The sequence below is a fragment of the Microcaecilia unicolor genome, chromosome 1, assembly GCF_901765095.1.
Source record: "Microcaecilia unicolor chromosome 1, aMicUni1.1, whole genome shotgun sequence".
Classification (NCBI taxonomy): Eukaryota; Metazoa; Chordata; class Amphibia; order Gymnophiona; family Siphonopidae; genus Microcaecilia; species Microcaecilia unicolor.
The window spans coordinates 54,936,122-54,954,138 of record NC_044031.1 but is presented as its reverse complement, the minus strand read 5'-3'; the positions used below and the strand labels follow the sequence as shown (position 1 = coordinate 54,954,138).

At 41.6% G+C, this 18,017-nt stretch overlaps 1 protein-coding gene across 1 annotated transcript in view; it reads right to left on the bottom strand.

Moving 5' to 3' along the window:
* The window catches only part of LOC115466240 (39S ribosomal protein L55, mitochondrial-like), an 85,506-nt gene that overhangs the window by 5,333 nt on the left and 62,156 nt on the right, over positions 1–18,017 (bottom strand). Inside the window, exon 3 of the mRNA XM_030197381.1 lies at positions 17,355–17,556. Coding sequence (XP_030053241.1) covers positions 17,355–17,556 — 202 coding nt within the window. The remainder of the gene's footprint in view (positions 1–17,354; positions 17,557–18,017) is intronic.

Here is an 18,017-nt window from a genome sequence, read left to right as displayed (position 1 = left end):
ATAATATGATCGGTTTTGATATTGGCATTGAAGGAAGTGAAACTAGGAAATCAAGTACGCTAGCGTTTAACTATAGAAAAGGTGATTACGACAAAATGAGAAAAATGGTGAAAAAAAGACTGAAAGGAGCAGCTCGCAGAGTAAAAAACTTGCATCAGGCGTGGATGCTGTTTAAAAACACCATCCTGGAGGTTCAGGACAAATATATTCCACGTATTAGAAAAAAGGGAAAAAAGACTAAACGTCAGCCGGCGTGGCTAAACAGTAAGATAAAGGAAATCATTAGAGCCAAAAAACAATCCTTCAGAAAGTGGAGAAGAGAACCAACTGAAAGTAACAGGATAGATCATAAGGAATGCCAAGCCAAATGCAAAGCGGAGATAAGGAGGGCAAAAAAGGACTTTGAGAAGAAATTAGCTTTGGAAGCAAAAATACATAGTAAAAACTTTTTTAGATACATTAAAAGCAGGAAACCGGCCAAAGAGTCGGTTGGGCCGCTGGACGAAAATGGTGTTAAAGGGGCGATCAAGGAGGACAAAGCCGTAGCGGAGAAATTAAATGAATTCTTTGCTTCGGTCTTCACCGAGGAGGATTTGGGGGGGACACCGGTGCCGGAAAGAATATTTGAAGCGGGGGAGTCGGAGAAACTAAACAAATTCTCTGTAACCTTGGAGGATGTAATGGGTCAGTTCAGCAAGCTGAAGAGTAGTAAATCACCGGGACCTGATGGTATTCATCCCAGAGTATTAATAGAACTAAAAAATGAACTTGCGGAGCTACTGTTAGAAATATGCAATCTGTCCCTAAAATCGAGTGTAATACCGGAAGACTGGAGGGTAGCCAATGTTACTCCGATTTTTAAGAAAGGTTCCAGAGGAGATCCGGGAAATTATAGACCGGTGAGTCTGACGTCGGTGCCGGGCAAGATGGTGGAGGCTATTATTAAGAATAAAATTGCAGAGCATATACAAAAACATGGACTGATGAGACAAAGTCAGCACGGATTTAGTGAAGGGAAGTCTTGCCTCACCAATCTAATGCATTTTTTTGAGGGGGTAAGCAAACATGTGGACAATGGGGAGCCGGTTGATATTGTATATCTGGATTTTCAGAAGGCGTTTGACAAAGTGCCGCACGAAAGACTCCTGAAGAAATTGCAGAGTCATGGAATCGGAGGTAGGGTATTATTATGGATTAAGAACTGGTTGAAAGATAGGAAGCAGAGAGTAGGATTGCGTGGCCAGTATTCTCAGTGGAGGAGGGTAGTTAGTGGGGTCCCGCAGGGGTCTGTGCTGGGTCCGTTGCTTTTTAATGTATTTATAAATGACCTAGAGATGGGAATAACTAGTGAGGTAATTAAATTCGCCGATGACACAAAATTATTCAGGGTCGTCAAGTCGCAGGAGGAATGTGAACGATTACAGGAGGACCTTGCGAGACTGGGAGAATGGGCGTGCAAGTGGCAGATGAAGTTCAATGTTGACAAGTGCAAAGTGATGCATGTGGGTAAGAGGAACCCGAATTATAGCTACGTCTTGCAAAGTTCCGCGTTAGGAGTTACGGATCAAGAAAGGGATCTGGGTGTCGTCGTCGATGATACGCTGAAACCTTCTGCTCAGTGTGCTGCTGCGGCTAGGAAAGCAAATAGAATGTTGGGTGTTATTAGGAAGGGTATGGAGTCCAGGTGTGCGGATGTTATAATGCCGTTGTATCGCTCCATGGTGCGACCGCACCTGGAGTATTGTGTTCAGTACTGGTCTCCGTATCTCAAAAAAGATATAGTAGAATTGGAAAAGGTACAGCGAAGGGCGACGAAAATGATAATGGGGATGGGACGACTTTCCTATGAAGAGAGGCTGAGAAGGCTAGGGCTTTTCAGCTTGGAGAAGAGACGGCTGAGGGGAGATATGATAGAAGTGTATAAAATAATGAGTGGAATGGATCGGGTGGATGTGAAGCGACTGTTCACGCTATCCAAAAATAATAGGACTAGAGGGCATGAGTTGAAGCTACAGTGTGGTAAATTTAAAACGAATCGGAGAAAATTTTTCTTCACCCAACGTGTAATTAGACTCTGGAATTCGTTGCCGGAGAACGTGGTACGGGCGGTTAGCTTGACGGAGTTTAAAAAGGGGTTAGATAGATTCCTAAAGGACAAGTCCATAGACCGCTATTAAATGGACTTGGAAAAATTCCGCATTTTTAGGTATAACTTGTCTGGAATGTTTTTACGTTTGGGGAGCGTGCCAGGTGCCCTTGACCTGGATTGGCCACTGTCGGTGACAGGATGCTGGGCTAGATGGACCTTTGGTCTTTCCCAGTATGGCACTACTTATGTACTTATGTACTTATAAAAACCACTTGTCCCTTACTCAAAATAGAATAATCCATTTGTACAAAACAGATGAGGTGAAGATGTGATTCCATGTGCCCTAATGAAAGGAGTTTAATTTTACTTCTAGTCTTTATAACACCAAGCTTCCCAAGACAGATTACAACACCTATCAGTAAATAGCATTTTTTTAAAAATAATTTTCAAAATTATATACAATATCCAAATAGTATCACAGTACCAAGATACAAAAGAAACTCAGAAAAATACAGGAATGTAATAATTCAATAATAAACTAATTATTCATCTACAATAAAAAATAATTGGATCCAAGATAAAGAAAATAAAGAAGAAAAAAAAAAAAAAAGATTACATAATAGGAGATATGTCACTCCCACCTGTTTACTTCAGCCACCTACAAATAGTGAACATTAGGAACTATATTTTAACATGCACTTCTGCTCTGGCATTCAAAAATTCTTCTAGTTGTTTAGGCTCAAAAATTGAAATTGTTTACCCTCAAATATTATACAATTACAAGGCAAGTATAACACATAACTAGCGCCAAGAGCCTGTGCCCTAGACCGCAGGGATACAAAGGCCTTACGCCTTGCTCGTGTTCCTCTTGCTAAATCAGGAAAGATCCTTATTTTTGAACCCAGAAACAACGATTCCATATGTCGAAAGGAAAGCTTTAATACAGAATTGCGGTCAGGTTCAAAGGCTAAAGTCACCACCAATTAAGTCCTTTGAGTAATAACTTCCAAAGAAGATTCCAAAAAAGCTGTTAAGTTCAAATCCCTTTCACCTCTGGGTTGAGCAGCCAAACTATTGGGGATCCCAGGGTTTGGAATATACTGAGCCCTGGTGAACATAAGGGGGCGTTTTTAAAACTTCCACCATATATTTTTTTTAAACATTTCCAATGCAGGTAATAATGGAAACATTGAGAAGTTCAAGAGTCTCAAATTAAGACTTTTAGATTGATTCTCCAGATGTGCTAAAATGTCTTGCAACAACATTTTTTTCCTTAATTGAAGCTATCTCCAAACTTTCCTTAGTCTGTATTTTAGACTTAAAGAGAATCAACTTCAAGGGCTAATTGGACCGTAGCTTGAGCTTGCACCAAGAATGCATCAGAAACAGATATTAAATCCTTAGTATTCTGTCTTGTAATATCCAGAAGAGAAGTTTACATATTACCAATGGCGTACCACAGTGACTCCAGTGTCACTACGGCTGGTTTCACCAATGTCCGCCTTGAATCAGAAGCATTTCGAGTAACAACATCTTCACCAAGGATCTTGTTAACATGCGGATACTCCAAACTCAAAGTTGCAACTATACTCACAGCCAAAGTCCCCCCTGAAAGAGCAGGATTTTCCCCAAACTGAGTTTCCAACGCCGTTTCGACTGCAACTGTGGATCTACTTCCTGGTTGCGGGGGAGCCGCACATTCAACAGGGCTCAGAGAAGCCCCACTCAAACTACCTCCTGAGGCTCCTGCCTCCGGAAGAGGTGAAGAAGTAGCAGGGGAAGAAGCTGGTTGCACCCGAAAGTGCTCCAGCGTTGCCTGCTTCATCAGGGGTATAGAGGAAGGAGCTGGGGGAGGCTCTCGGATCTTTCCTCTCCTCTTTCCAATTTCGCTCTGGTGAGCCCGAATGAGCAGGAACGCCCACAGAAACAGAGCACTGCCAGGTACGCCACTCCTCACTGAAACATACTGGATTCAGTAAATAGGATATCCTCACTGAAATGTGGCAATGCATTACTATATTGTACAGAACAGTGTAGAAATCCGAGCACAAAACACAGCCTTTATTAGTGCTGTTTCTACCAGCAATAATTTCTGAAGCTGTTTTAGTGATGTTCAGTTTTTATTTCATGATATTTATATTTACAAATGGGAAGCTTTCAAATAAATTCAAAAGCTGTCAAATAAGTAAAAAAAAAAAAAAAAACAACACAAAACAAAACAGCAACAAGAAAAAAAACAAAAGGAGCAAATTCCCACATGCTATCTTTGTCTTTTGATGTAGGCACAGGAAAAAAAAAAAAAAAAAAGATTTTAAGTGCTCCCAATTTCAAGCTAATTCTTGTTTAATGTGGGATATAAATGCCACCAAATACATATGTTGAGCACCTGATTCTCATAACATGATGTCAGTTTTAGTGGCCCATTACCAGGAGAAAAAGAATCTCTGAACAAATATAACACATGCTAGGGTGTTCCTGTAACCAGCCCTTCCAAATGACACACCGACTACGATTTATAACAAATTACTACTCTACTTAAAGTTATTCCGTTATTATACTTCCTTTGTGTACATCTGTATGCTGCATAAGCTGGCCTGTTTGAAAATATAAGTGAGATTAAATAAAAATGCTACCAACAATAAAGAATGACAATGTGGATGCAGCAGATCATAGGCTTGTTTGCTTTTGAGTGTATGGCGATGACGGCTGCTTGAGGAAGAAACAGATTGACCTAATTGGCTTCAACTCCCTACCTCCCTCCCACAACACCATCCATCCACCTCTCCTCCCCGCACATACCTCGTCTCCCTGGTGGTCTAGTAGCTTGATTCAGGGCAGGAAAGATTCCCACTCTTTCCTGCTCGCTGCTGCCGATCCTGCCGCTGCCACTGCTTGTTTAAAGTGGCTGCTGATACTTCAAGCAGCGGCCTCGCAAAGAGTGGAGATCTTTCCTGCCCCTCAAGCCACTAGACCACCAGGGTGATCTGAGGTATGTGTGGGGAGGGAAAGCAAAGCTCGATTTGTTTTACCATTCTGCAGAAACCCCGAAAGACCCAGTTCCATCCCTGAAGGATCCCCATGGACCTGGAGCAGATCCTTGCAGGATTCCTGCTATTCCCGTTCAGCAATTTCTTCTCCAAGTCGAAGAGTCCTAATCTCTTAAACCTCTTCTCATAGGAGAGAAGTTTTATCCCTTTAATCACTTTGGTCACCCTTCTTTGAACCTTTTCTAATTCTGCTATATCTTTAAGATACAACAACCAGAACTGCACATAATTCTCAAGGTGTGGTCACACTATGGAGCAATACATGGCCATTATAATATTCTCTCTCTTATTTTCTATCCTTTTTCTAATAATTCCTAGCATTGTTTGTTTTCTTGGCTGCCACCACACACTGAGCAGAAAATTCCAGCACACTGTACACAATGACTCCTAGATCTTTTTCTTGGGTGCTGACTCCTAGGGTGGACCATAACATCAAATAACTATAATCTGGATTATTTTTCCCAATGTGCATCACTTTGCATGTCCACATTAAATCTTATCTGTCATATGGATGCCCAGTTTTCCAACTTCCTAAGGTCTTCCTAAAATATTTCACAATTCGCATTCATTTTACCAACTTTGAACAGTTTTATGCTATCTGCAAATTTAATCACCTCACTCAACGTTCCCATTTCCAGATCATTAATAAATGTTAAGTAGCATCGGTTCTAGTACAGATCCCTGCGGCACTCCACTATTCACCCTCCTCCACTGAGAGGATTGGCCATATAACCTTACCCTCTGTTTTCTGTCTAAAAACCAATTCCTAATCCACAACAGGACACTGCCACCTATCCCATGGATTTTAATTTTCTCATGGGTCTCATGAGAGACTTTGTCAAAAGCATTCTGAAAATCTAGATACACTACATCAATTGGTTCACCTTTATCCACATGTTTATGTATGCATTGAAAGAAATTAAGCAAATTGGTGAGGCATGACTTCCCTTGGCTGAATCCATGCTGACTCTGTCCCATTAAATCATGTTTGTCTATGTGTTAATGATTTTATCATTTATATAAATTTCCACTATTTTATCCGGCACCGATATCAGGTGGTCTGTAATTTCCTGGATCACCCCTGGATACCTTTTTAAAAGTCGGCATTACAATGGTCACCCTTTAACCTTTAGGTACTACAGATGATTTTAATGACTGCAGATCTGCTGTTAATGATTTGTAACCAATTTCATATTTGAGTTATTTCAGTACCCTGGGGTGTATACCATCCAGTCCAGGTGATTTACTACTGTTTAATTTGTCAGTTTGGCTCAGTACATCTTCCAGGTTCACTGAGATTTCTACCATCTCTGGTACAGGTAGATTTCTTACATCTTCAGTAAAGACCAAGGCAAATTCATTCAGCCTCTCCGCTATGGCCCTGTCCTCCCTGAGTACCCCTTTTACTCCTTGATGATCTAAGGGTGCCACAGATTCCCTCGCAGGCTTTCTGCTTCTGATATAACTGAAAAAGTTATCACTATGAGTTTTTGCCTCCGAGGCAAGTTTCTCTTCGTATTTTCTTTTGGCCTTCTTTATTGATGCTTTACATCTAACTTGCCAGTGCTTATGTTGCTTCTTGTTTTCTTCATTCAGATCTTTTCTGAAAATGTTTTTTTTTTTTTTGCTCCAATAGCCCCTCAATTTATTTATTAAAAAAAAAAAATTATACCCTGCCTTCTCCCTTTAACCATGCTAGCTGTTTGTTCTTCTTTCTATCTTTATTAATACCTGGAATACATCTGTTCTGGGCTTCCAAAATGGTATTTTTAAACAATATCCATGTCCAATTTGAAATCCTAACTTTGCAGCAGAGCCTTTCAGATTTTTTTTAACCATTTTCCTCATTTCATCATAGTTACCCTTTGAAAATTAAATGCTGCTACAGTAATTTTCTTAGTGTCTGCACTCCAGTTATTAAGTCAAATTTGATCATGTTATGATCACCGTTTCCCAGCAGACCCATCACTGTTACCTACTTGTACTAAGTCCTGCATTCCACCAAGAACTAGATGTAAAATTAAGGACTAGATCTAAAATAGCTCCCCCTCATCAGTTCCTGGACCAGTTGCTCCAAGATGCAGTCACTTATTACATCTAGGAATTTAACCTCCCAAGCACTCCCTTATGTAGTATTTAACCAGTCAATATAGGGGTAATTGAAAATCACCCATTATTATACTGTCGCCAAATCTGCTAGCGTTTCTAATTTCTGTTAACCTATCTTCATCTGTCCGATTGTTCTGGCCCAGGGGACGGTAGTACAGCCAGCCCTACATGTGTATTCTTTTTCACACATGGAATTTCTATCCATAAGGATTCCACACTGCTACTTCATGCAGAATTTTGTTTGATTCAATTCCCTCTTTAACATATAGTGCAACCCCACCCCCACCCCCCTCCAATTTCACCCACCTTATCATTGTGATATAATTCATAACTTGGTAACAGTGTCCCATTGATTGTCCTCCTTCCACCAGGTCTCTGAGATATATCTATCTCTTCATTTAGTACTATATACTCTGACTCTCCTATCTCCTAGTGGAGGAGTGGCCTAGTGGTTAGGGTGGTGGACTTTGGTCCTGGGGAACTGAGGAACTGAGCTTGATTCCCACTTCAGGCACAGGCAGCTCCTTGTGACTCTGGGCAAGTCACTTAACCCTCCATTGCCCCATGTAAGCCGCATTGAGCCTGCCATGAGTGGGAAAGCACAGGGTACACATGTAACAAAAATAAAATAGATACTATTGGAGATTCTACATGGAATGTTGCTACTATTTGAGATTCTACATGGAATGTCAATGTTGCTATTCCACTAGCAACATTCCATGTAGAAGGCTGCGCAGGCTTCTGCTTCTGTGAGTCTGACGTCCTGCAGACTCACAGAAACAGAAGCCTGCGCGGCTGCAAGGGCAGGCTTCTACAGAATGTTGCTAATGGAGGAGTAGCCTAGTGGTTAGGGTGGTGGACTTTGGTCCTGGGGAACTGAGTTCGATTCCTGGCACAGGCAGTTCCTTGTGACTCTGGGCAAGTCACTTAACCCTCCATTGCCTGCCGCATTGAGCCTGCCCATGAGTGGGAAAAAAGTGCGGGGTACAAATATAACAAAAAATCTTATTTTTAGGCTTCTAGCATTTGAATACAGGAACTTCAAAGTGTGTTTTTCCTTGCATCTACAAACTGCTTATAAGTTGACAGGGATAATTTGCAACCTTTGCTCTGTTCTACCCTTAAAAATTCTTGGCTATCTTTCACTTTTGTTGAAACAACTCTATTGGAATTTCCTAAATGTCCTGTTATAATAGTATCCTTCAAGGATACCTCAGTCTGACCATATGCTCCGAAGAAACTGTTTTTTTCCTCCCATTCTAAATTTAAAATCTGCCCTATCTCCTTTTTAAATGTTAAGGTTAAGGTGAAGTCCAGCCTTTCAGAATAGGCTCCCCTTCCCGAGAATGTTGCCCAGTTCTTAACAAATCTAAATCCTTCCTCTCTGCACCATCGTGTCATCCACACACAGACTTCGGAGCTCTGCCTGCCTCTTAGATCCTGCGTGTGGAATGGGGAGCACTTTTGAAAATAATACCCTGTAGGTTCTGGATTTTAGCTTTGTACCTAAGAAACTAAATTTGGCTTCCAGAAACTCCCTCCCACATGACATGTCAGATCTGCCACCTTCATACCACCAGGCAAGTAACCAAGCGATCCTCACTTTCACCAGCCACTCAGCCAGAAACAAGTGGAAGGTCCAGGGTTTCAGCAATGGAAAATCAGACTGGGCTCTGTGGTGCTGACAGAAAAATCAACAGCTTTGAAACATGATAAACATGAACAATTTGCAGGGGGCTAGGCACCTCTACTTCATTATTTGGGACTGGACAAAGAACTGGGAGGAAGAGGTGTGGAGGGAGGGGTTGGAGAAAGATGGGCGAGGGAGATAAAAGGTTGGGTGATGGAACTATATAATCAGGGTGGGATGAAATGTTCTAGTAATCGAAGAATTATGAGCTTGTAATAGTTGTTGTCACGTTCGTGACTGTTTCCTTGTCTGTGCTCACCTCGCCTCCTGGTGGCCAGAACCGGTGGCTGCTATGAACTGTCACACGTTCCAGACTTCAGCCGAGTCCGGTCCGGATCTTCCGGGCTGCCAGACTTGCTTCTCTTGTTTGTGCCTGGACAGCACACGTAGCTGCCTTGTGATTCCTGCAGCTGAACTTCAGCAGCTGATGGGCTTTATTAGTCACCTGGAAACATCTGTGTTGGCCTCTGCACCGTCTAAGGTCCCTGGTTTGTTGGTGCTTTCTTGCACTTCTGCCTAGTCTGGTTTCTTGTTTGAGTTTCTTGTCCAGTTCTAGTTAGTCTGTGTGTAGTTTAGCTTAGGTTTATTGTTTATTTCTTAGTCTTGTTTCTGGTTTGTATTCCTGGTCTAGTTTCTGTTTGTCTGTGTCTCTTGCTTAGTGGCTGCTCTGCAGCTTTCAGTCCTGTCTCTTGTCTGCCAGTATTTGTACCCTGTTTCAGTGGCTGCTTGGCAGCTTTCAGTTCCTGTTCTTTAGCTTGTCCATTTCCTGCTTTGTGCAGTATTGTCTGTCTGTGAGTCCTAACCCAGTTTCCTGCCTTGCTGCCCATGTATATTCCTCCTTTCCTCTCTGACCCTCAGTCTCTGTTCAACCTAGTTGGTATTCAGTTCCTGCCCTGTCCGGTAAGTCCTGCCGGCCGCCTGCACCCAGGGGCTCAACTCCTGAGGAACAGCGGTCAAGTGCAGGTGAAGTCTAGCTGTTTCTGTCAGAGTTCTGCCTTGTCTCTGGTGTGGGGCTCACGAACTTAGTTTCTGCCTTGAAAACCTGACAGTTGTGTTGGAGAAATCTTAAATATTGTAAATAAAAAGTTTAAAAGTCACCTATGTGGAATCATGCCAAAAGCTCTTGCTGAAATTTAAGTATGTTACATGTAGTGCTCTCCCCAAGCCAACCTTTTGTTACTTAATCAAAGAAATTGACTGCATTTATCTGACAAGTCCTATTTCTGGAAAAACCAGGTTATCTGTGATCCAGTAATCCACTGGATTCCAGAAACTGGTTCTATTGATTTATTCATTACCAAGGTAAAACAAATTCTTGTATCCCTTCCAGCCTCCTCCTTCCACTTTTATGAAGGAACCACATCTACCCATTTCCAATTCTTTAGACCCACTCCCGATTCTAAAGCACTGAATAGGTCAAACAATGGAGCTGCTAGAATTTCCCCAAGTTTCCTTAATGCTCATCCAACCTCATTATTTTGCCTACTTTTACCCCCCAGTTTACTAAACCAAGCTAGCGGCTGCTGTGCAGCAATGCCAACACAGCTCAAAGTGAATGGGCTGTGTCGACATTAGCGCAGGGCAGACGCCATCATGATTTAGTAACAGGGAGGTTAGTTTAAAAGGTAGTTTCTCATGAACTGTCTTCTGAAAATTATTTCTCACTTTAATTCTTTTTCTGTAACTTTATTTTTCCACAAAATACAACAAACATTTTTAAGCAATTCCATTTTTTTCCCCATCAGCTTCTATGAACTCAGAAGTCAGAACATTCACCTCCGAATCTTACAAACCCATGATTGCACTTCCTCCTATCACTAGAAGAAAACAAATCTGGTCCCTCTATTTTACCAAGAAACAAGTATAAGAACATAAAACAGTAGCCATACTGGGTAAAAACAATGGTCCATCTACCACAGTATCCTGTTTTCCCAACACCACAAACACCTGGCAGAAACCCAAATCATAGCAACACTCCATACTACAAATCCCAGGGCAAGCAGTTGCTTCACATGTCCATCTCATTAGCAGACTATGGACTTTTCCTCCAGGAATTTGTCCAAACCTTTTTAAAACCGAGATACATTAACCACTATTACCACATCCTCCGGCAAAGAGTTCCAGAATTTAACTATTCACTGAGTGAAAAAATACTTCCTCCTATTTGTTTTTAAAGTATTTCCATATAACTTCATCGAGTATCCCATAATCTTTGTACTTTGGAATGAGTAAAAATCGATTTACTTCTACTCGTTCTACACTACTCAGGATTTTGTTTAGACTGGGACTGGGGTTCCCAACTTTTTGAAAAAACCTTCTGTTGCCCCTGCCTCACCTCCAGCAAATAACTATAGTGAGTGCAACATGCCGACATCAGCACCTACAGGCCACATAAAATAAAAAAAATAAAAAAAGGGAAGGAGGGGGAGTGCAGCCAATCCCCAACACATATATGATATGGTATTAAATCCAAACATATATGCTGCATCTAAATAACCTCCTGACCCTCCCCAAAAATGGGGGTGCAAAGCAAAGGTAAGATATTTTCCCATAAAGCTTACCATATTTAAGAAAAAAAAACAGGATTTAGAACGAATCTATTTTTCCAGCACTAAAAACTCACACAAGCCCCTGCCTAAGAAAAGCAGAACCATAACTAGTGCAGTGAGCCCTAGAACATCAGTATACCTACTGGGAAAACTGAACAAACTATATTACCATAGATCCTTATATAGAAACTCCAGGATAACGGAATACCCAGCTTCGATCACACATGCGGAACACAGAAAGACCCTCACCAAATAAAAGTTAAGTGACCCCAAACTACAAACAGAAATATGGTGAATACAAACTGAAGAAGCGGAGAGACTGAACGAATTCTTTGCTTCGGTCTTCACCGAGGAAGATTTGGGTGGGATACCAGTGTCGGAAATGGTATTTCAAGCGGACGAGTCGGAGAAACTTACTGACTTCACGGTAAACCTGGAGGACGTAATGGGGCAGTTCGGCAAACTGAAGAGTAGCAAATCTCCTGGACCGGATGGTATTCATCCTAGAGTACTGATAGAACTGAAAAACGAGCTTGCGGAGCTACTGCTAGTGATATGCAACTTATCCTTAAAATCGAGCGTGGTACCGGAAGATTGGAGGGTGGCCAATGTAACGCCCATTTTTAAAAAAGGCTCCAGGGGAGATCCGGGAAATTATAGACCGGTGAGTCTGACATCGGTGCCTGGGAAAATGGTAGAGGCTATTATTAAAAACAAAATTACAGAGCACATCCGAGAACATGGATTACTGAGACCAAGTCAGCATGGCTTTTGTGTGGGGAAATCTTGCCTGACCAATTTACTTCAATTCTTTGAAGGAGTGAACAAACATGTGGACAAAGGGGAGTCGGTTGATATTGTGTATCTGGATTTTCAAAAGGCGTTTGACAAGGTACCTCATGAAAGGCTACAGAGGAAATTGGAGGGTCATGGGATAGGAGGAAATGTCCTATTGTGGATTAAAAACTGGTTGAAGGATAGGAAACAGAGAGTGGGGTTAAATGGGCAGTATTCACAATGGAGAAGGGTAGTTAGTGGGGTTCCTCAGGGGTCCGTGCTAGGACCGCTGCTTTTTAATATATTTATAAATGATCTAGAGATGGGAGTAACTAGCGAGGTAATTAAATTTGCTGATGACACAAAGTTATTCAAAGTCGTTAAATCACGACAGGATTGTGAAAAATTACAAGAGGACCTTACGAGACTGGGAGACTGGGCGGCTAAATGGCAGATGATGTTTAATGTGAGCAAGTGCAAGGTGATGCATGTGGGAAAAAAGAACCCGAATTATAGCTACGTCATGCAAGGTTCCACGTTAGGAGTTACGGACCAAGAAAGGGATCTGGGTGTCGTCGTCGATAACACACTGAAACCTTCTGCTCAGTGTGCTGCTGCGGCTAAGAAAGCGAATAGAATGTTGGGTATTATTAGGAAAGGTATGGAAAACAGGTGTGAGGATGTTATAATGCCGTTGTATCGCTCCATGGTGCGACCGCACCTTGAGTATTGTGTTCAATTCTGGTCGCCGCATCTCAAGAAAGATATAGTAGAATTGGAAAAGGTGCAGCGAAGGGCGACTAAAATGATAGCGGGGATGGGACGACTTCCCTATGAAGAAAGACTAAGGAGGCTAGGGCTATACAGCTTGGAGAAGAGACGGCTGAGGGGAGACATGATAGAGGTATATAAAATAATGAGTGGAGTGGAACAGGTGGATGTGAAGCGTCTGTTCATGCTTTCCAAAAATACTAGGACTAGGGGGCATGCGATGAAACTAGAGTGTAGTAAATTTAAAACAAATCGGAGAAAATTTTTCTTCACCCAACGTGTAATTAAACTCTGGAATTCGTTGCCGGAGAAAGTGGTGAAGGCGGTTAGCTTAGCAGAGTTTAAAAAGGGGTTGGACGGTTTCCTAAAGGACAAGTCCATAAACCGCTACTAAACGGACTTGGAAAAATCCAAAATTCCAGGAATAACATGTATAGAATGTTTGTACATTTGGGAAGCTTGCCAGGTGCCCTTGGCCTGGATTGGCCGCTGTCGTGGACAGGATGCTGGGCTCGATGGACCCTTGGTCTTTTCCCAGTATGGCATTACTTATGTACTTATGTACTTATAAGCTAGACTCTTGCATGCAGTATAAAACTAAAGAAAAATAAATATTTTGCACGGTACAAGGGGAAAATATAAAGGTAACTGATATTCTTTGCAGAAACTACATTTCAAATCCCAATATTAAAAATAATGTTATTTTTACTATGTTTGGCCATTTTATTTTTCTAATTGTATAGATCCCAATCTCTGGTTTCTGCTTTTTTCTGTCCATCTTTTCTTAACTCTTTTCAGTGTCACCTGTTCTGTCCATTTGCTACTTCTTAACTCTTCTTGTCTTCAGTGTTAAGGATGAATGTAGGGAAGGAAGTGATCTTTTCCTTCCAGCTTTCTTCCATTTATTTTTCTGCTTCTCTATTTTGATTCTGGACTAACCACTCCTTAATTTCTCCCTTTTAAACAGCACCTACCTACAGCTTTCTGTCTCTTTCCCTCATCCCAGCCCTCCAATTCTCATCTCTCTCTCCTCTCCCAGCCTTATTCCCTAGTATTTCACTAACTCTTCCCCCTTGTGTCCAGTATCTCCCTGTCTCCTTGTAGCTCCCCTTGTGTCCACCATCTCCCCTATGTCCCCCTGTTCCTCCCCTATGTCTTTCTCCCTATTCCTGCTTTCTATCCACCACCCCAGTTCTCCTTCAACTTCTTCCTCACCTGGTCCAGGATCTCTCACATGTTCCATCCTGAGCCATAGTCAAACTCCCCCTAAGTTCAGCATCATCAATCTCTATCCATTCCTCACATGCCAGCCAGTAGATCCCTGTGCTCCTGAGGCTGCATCACCCCCACTCAGGACCTGCAGCAGTGCCTGACATAGTAACAGGAAAGAAAGACGAGACCTTGATGATCCAATGAGTGTGTAAAACCTCTGCTGTGTCCCACCTCCACAGAAACAGGAGTCTGCATCAGAGAGGGCAGGACGTGGCTGAAACTTCAGTGTGGCTACAGGAGTGATTCTGAAACCTGTCCTGTGGAAACCCCAGCCAATCAGGTTTTCATGATATTCACAATGAATATTCATGAGATAGATTTGCATACCAAGGAGGCAGTATATGCAAATCAATCTCATGCATATTCATTGTGGATATCCTGAACAGCTGACTGGCTTGGCTTCCCCATGACAAGTTTGGGAATCACTGGTTTGCAGGCTCTACAAGGACTCATGTTTCCTGTTATTGCCCCAGGCACTACTTGTAAGTCCCGAGCAGGGGTGACGTGGGCATAAAAACACAGCAGTAAAGTCAACTTGCAGGTGAGTAAGGGAGATACTGGACAGAGCCACCTGAAGACCCATTTTCTGTCCTGCCTGCCACCAGCTAATCTTAACTGTATAATCTTATTATACAAGCTACTGGATAAATTACTAGACACAAAACCAGTGTCCTCAACAAAATCAGGAATCCCAACAGCAGACGAACTTGCTAACTACTTCAAAGGCAAAATTGTCAATCTACGCAAAAAAATGTCACACGACTACACCAACCTTGATACCTTCCTTAATGAGCTAGACCCACGCTCAGAAGAATACCTAGCCGACCGAACTTGGATAAATTTCACCAAGATCACACAAGAAACAATAGCACTAGCAACCAATAAGCTATCTACAGCCTATTGTCAACTGGACTCCTGCCCCAATTATCTAATGAACCCCCCCTCGATTCATCACTGAACTTACCTCCCATCTCAACTTCTTGTTCCAGCATGGCATATTCCCTAAAGACAAAGGTAATATACTACTCACACCATTACCAAAAGAAACCAAAAAGAAAACTAATGATATCATCAATTACTGACCTGTGGCATCCATCCCACTTACAACCAAACTGATGGAAAGCATTGTAACTAAACAACTTACTGAATACATCGATAATTTCTCAATCCTTCATGAATCACAGCCAGGCTTCAGATCCCTCCACATTATGGAAACCGTCCTGGTAACTCTCCTAGCCAAGTTCAAAAAGGAAATCGCATTAGGTAAAAACATACTCCTCTTGAAATTTGACTTGTCAAGCGTATTCAATATGGTTGACCACTATATACTATTAAGAATACTCGACAAGATAGGCATAGGAGGGCATATACTCAAATGGATCAAGGGTTTTCTAAACACGAGATCTTATCAAGTAAAAACAAACTCAAACATATCACCATCATGGAGTACAGACTGCGGAGTACCCCAGGGTTCACCTCTCTCACCCATATTATTTAATCTGATGATGATCCCCCTTGCTCATGCCCTACACAAGCAAAATCTAAATCCTTTTCCGTATGCGGATGATGTCACCATTTACATACCGTTCAACTCTAATCCAACAGAAATCTCTGTTGCAATAAAGACTAGTTTAAGCTTAATGGCTGCCTGGGCATCGGCATTCAAATTCAAACTCAACAAGGAAAAAAACTCACTACCTTATTCTCTCTTCTCACCACAAAACAAACCTCCCTTCATCCATAAAAACCTCGGAACATACTCTCCCAATATCGGACAAACTGAAGATCCTTGAAATTACTATTGACACCAACCTAACCCTGGAGAGCCAAGCCTCTGCCACCACGAAGAAAATGTTCCATGCAATGTGGAAACTCAAACGAATCAAACAATTCTTCCCAAGGGAAACTTTCCGTAACATAATTCAAACAATGGTACTATCACATGTTGACTACTGTAACGCCGTATATGCGGGATGCAAAGAACAGATCTTAAGGAAAGTCCAGACCGCGCAGAACATGGCAGCTAGCCTCATTTTTGGAAAGACAAGATTCAAAAGTGCTAAACCCCTATGCGAAATACTGCACTGGCCACCAATCAAGGAACGAATAGCCTTCAAAATTTGCACTCTGGTCCACAAAATATTCCATAGCCTGGCCCCAACCTACATGACCGAACTTATCGGCTTACCAAGTAGAAAGATCATCGAATCATCAAGAATGTTTCTAAACCTGCATTACCCAAACTGTAAAGGACTAAAATACAAATCAACATATGCATCCAGCTTTTCCTACATTTGCACCCAGCTCTGGAACGCATTACCTAGAAACATTAGAACTGTGAACACCCATCTAAAATTCTGAAAAGACCTCAAGACTCACCTCTTCCGGAAAGCCTACCCAGCAGACCCGAACTCATTCATGAAGAATGCATCACATTTATCAAACTAAGAATGAACAATACCCCTTCCACATAATCATATTACTTCATACTGTATGAATTTTACCACTCCAGTTATAATTAAGTGTACTTCTAACCTTATCCTGAACTCATTCATGAAGAATGCATCACATTTATAGAACTAAGAATGAACAATACCCCTTCCACATAATCATATTACTTCATACTGTATGAATTTTACCACTCCATTTATAATTAAGTGTACTTCTAACCTTATCCTAACTCTGTATTTGCTCACTAGAAGCTGTAGTCCCATCCCCTGAGAATTATTAGCCTCATTGGGATTACTTCTCTCTATATGCTACTATATATTCGTCCCAGAGTTCCTTGCACCTACTGTTACTCTATTTTCCACTCTGTATATATTCCTGGAGTTGGTACTCTCTTCTCTGGAACCTGTAAGCCACATTGAGCCTACTGCTATGCGGGAAAATGTGGGATACAAATGTAAGAAATAAAAAATAAATAAATAAAAACAGGCATATCATTCATTTTATCATCCACAAATGAAGATGAAAGGATATTTTCTACCAATGGAAATTCCCAAATGAAGATGGCAGTTCAGTGAGGAAAGTATTGGCCTGTTCCATACCATAAGGATTCTCCTGGGCTCTTTATACCGGATGTTGATGGTAGATCCATCAGGCCTGACCAGAAGAACTGGGTATAGCCTGGCATAGGTTTGCCTGCCGAAACGCACTATGGATGTCCTGTTTGAGTTCTGCTGGCCTGTTGATGTATGCAAGTTACATATGGCAGGTAGAATAATCTTTGCCACGTCCTGCTGTAGAAGGCTGGAAAAGAAATTCACAGGAAGACTGTCATTTTTCCTATTTGTAGCAGTACAAACACAAGTATCAACGTTATTATGTGACAGTCATCAAGATTCATAACCCTTATGGTTTACTAAAAAAATAAAATAAAATAAAAAAAAGATACTAAGGATTACAACGAAGACCAACCTGTGTCTAATTTCCCTTACAAGTGGAAATTAATTGAGAAAGCAGTTACTGTCCAATTATTAATTTTTTTTTTGAAGAAAATTCTTTGATCCCTTCCAGTCTGGCTTCAGATTGTCTGGAACTGAAGCTACCTTGTTTGCCCTGTCTAATGACCTGCATCTACAGAAAGGACAGGGGACATGCTCGTTTGCAGATTCTTCTGGATCTTTAGATCAGCTTTGGCATAATCATTTTAACTTGCTTCAAGGTTTATCCTCCTTTGGAACAGGAGGCAAAGTCCTGACTTGGTTTGA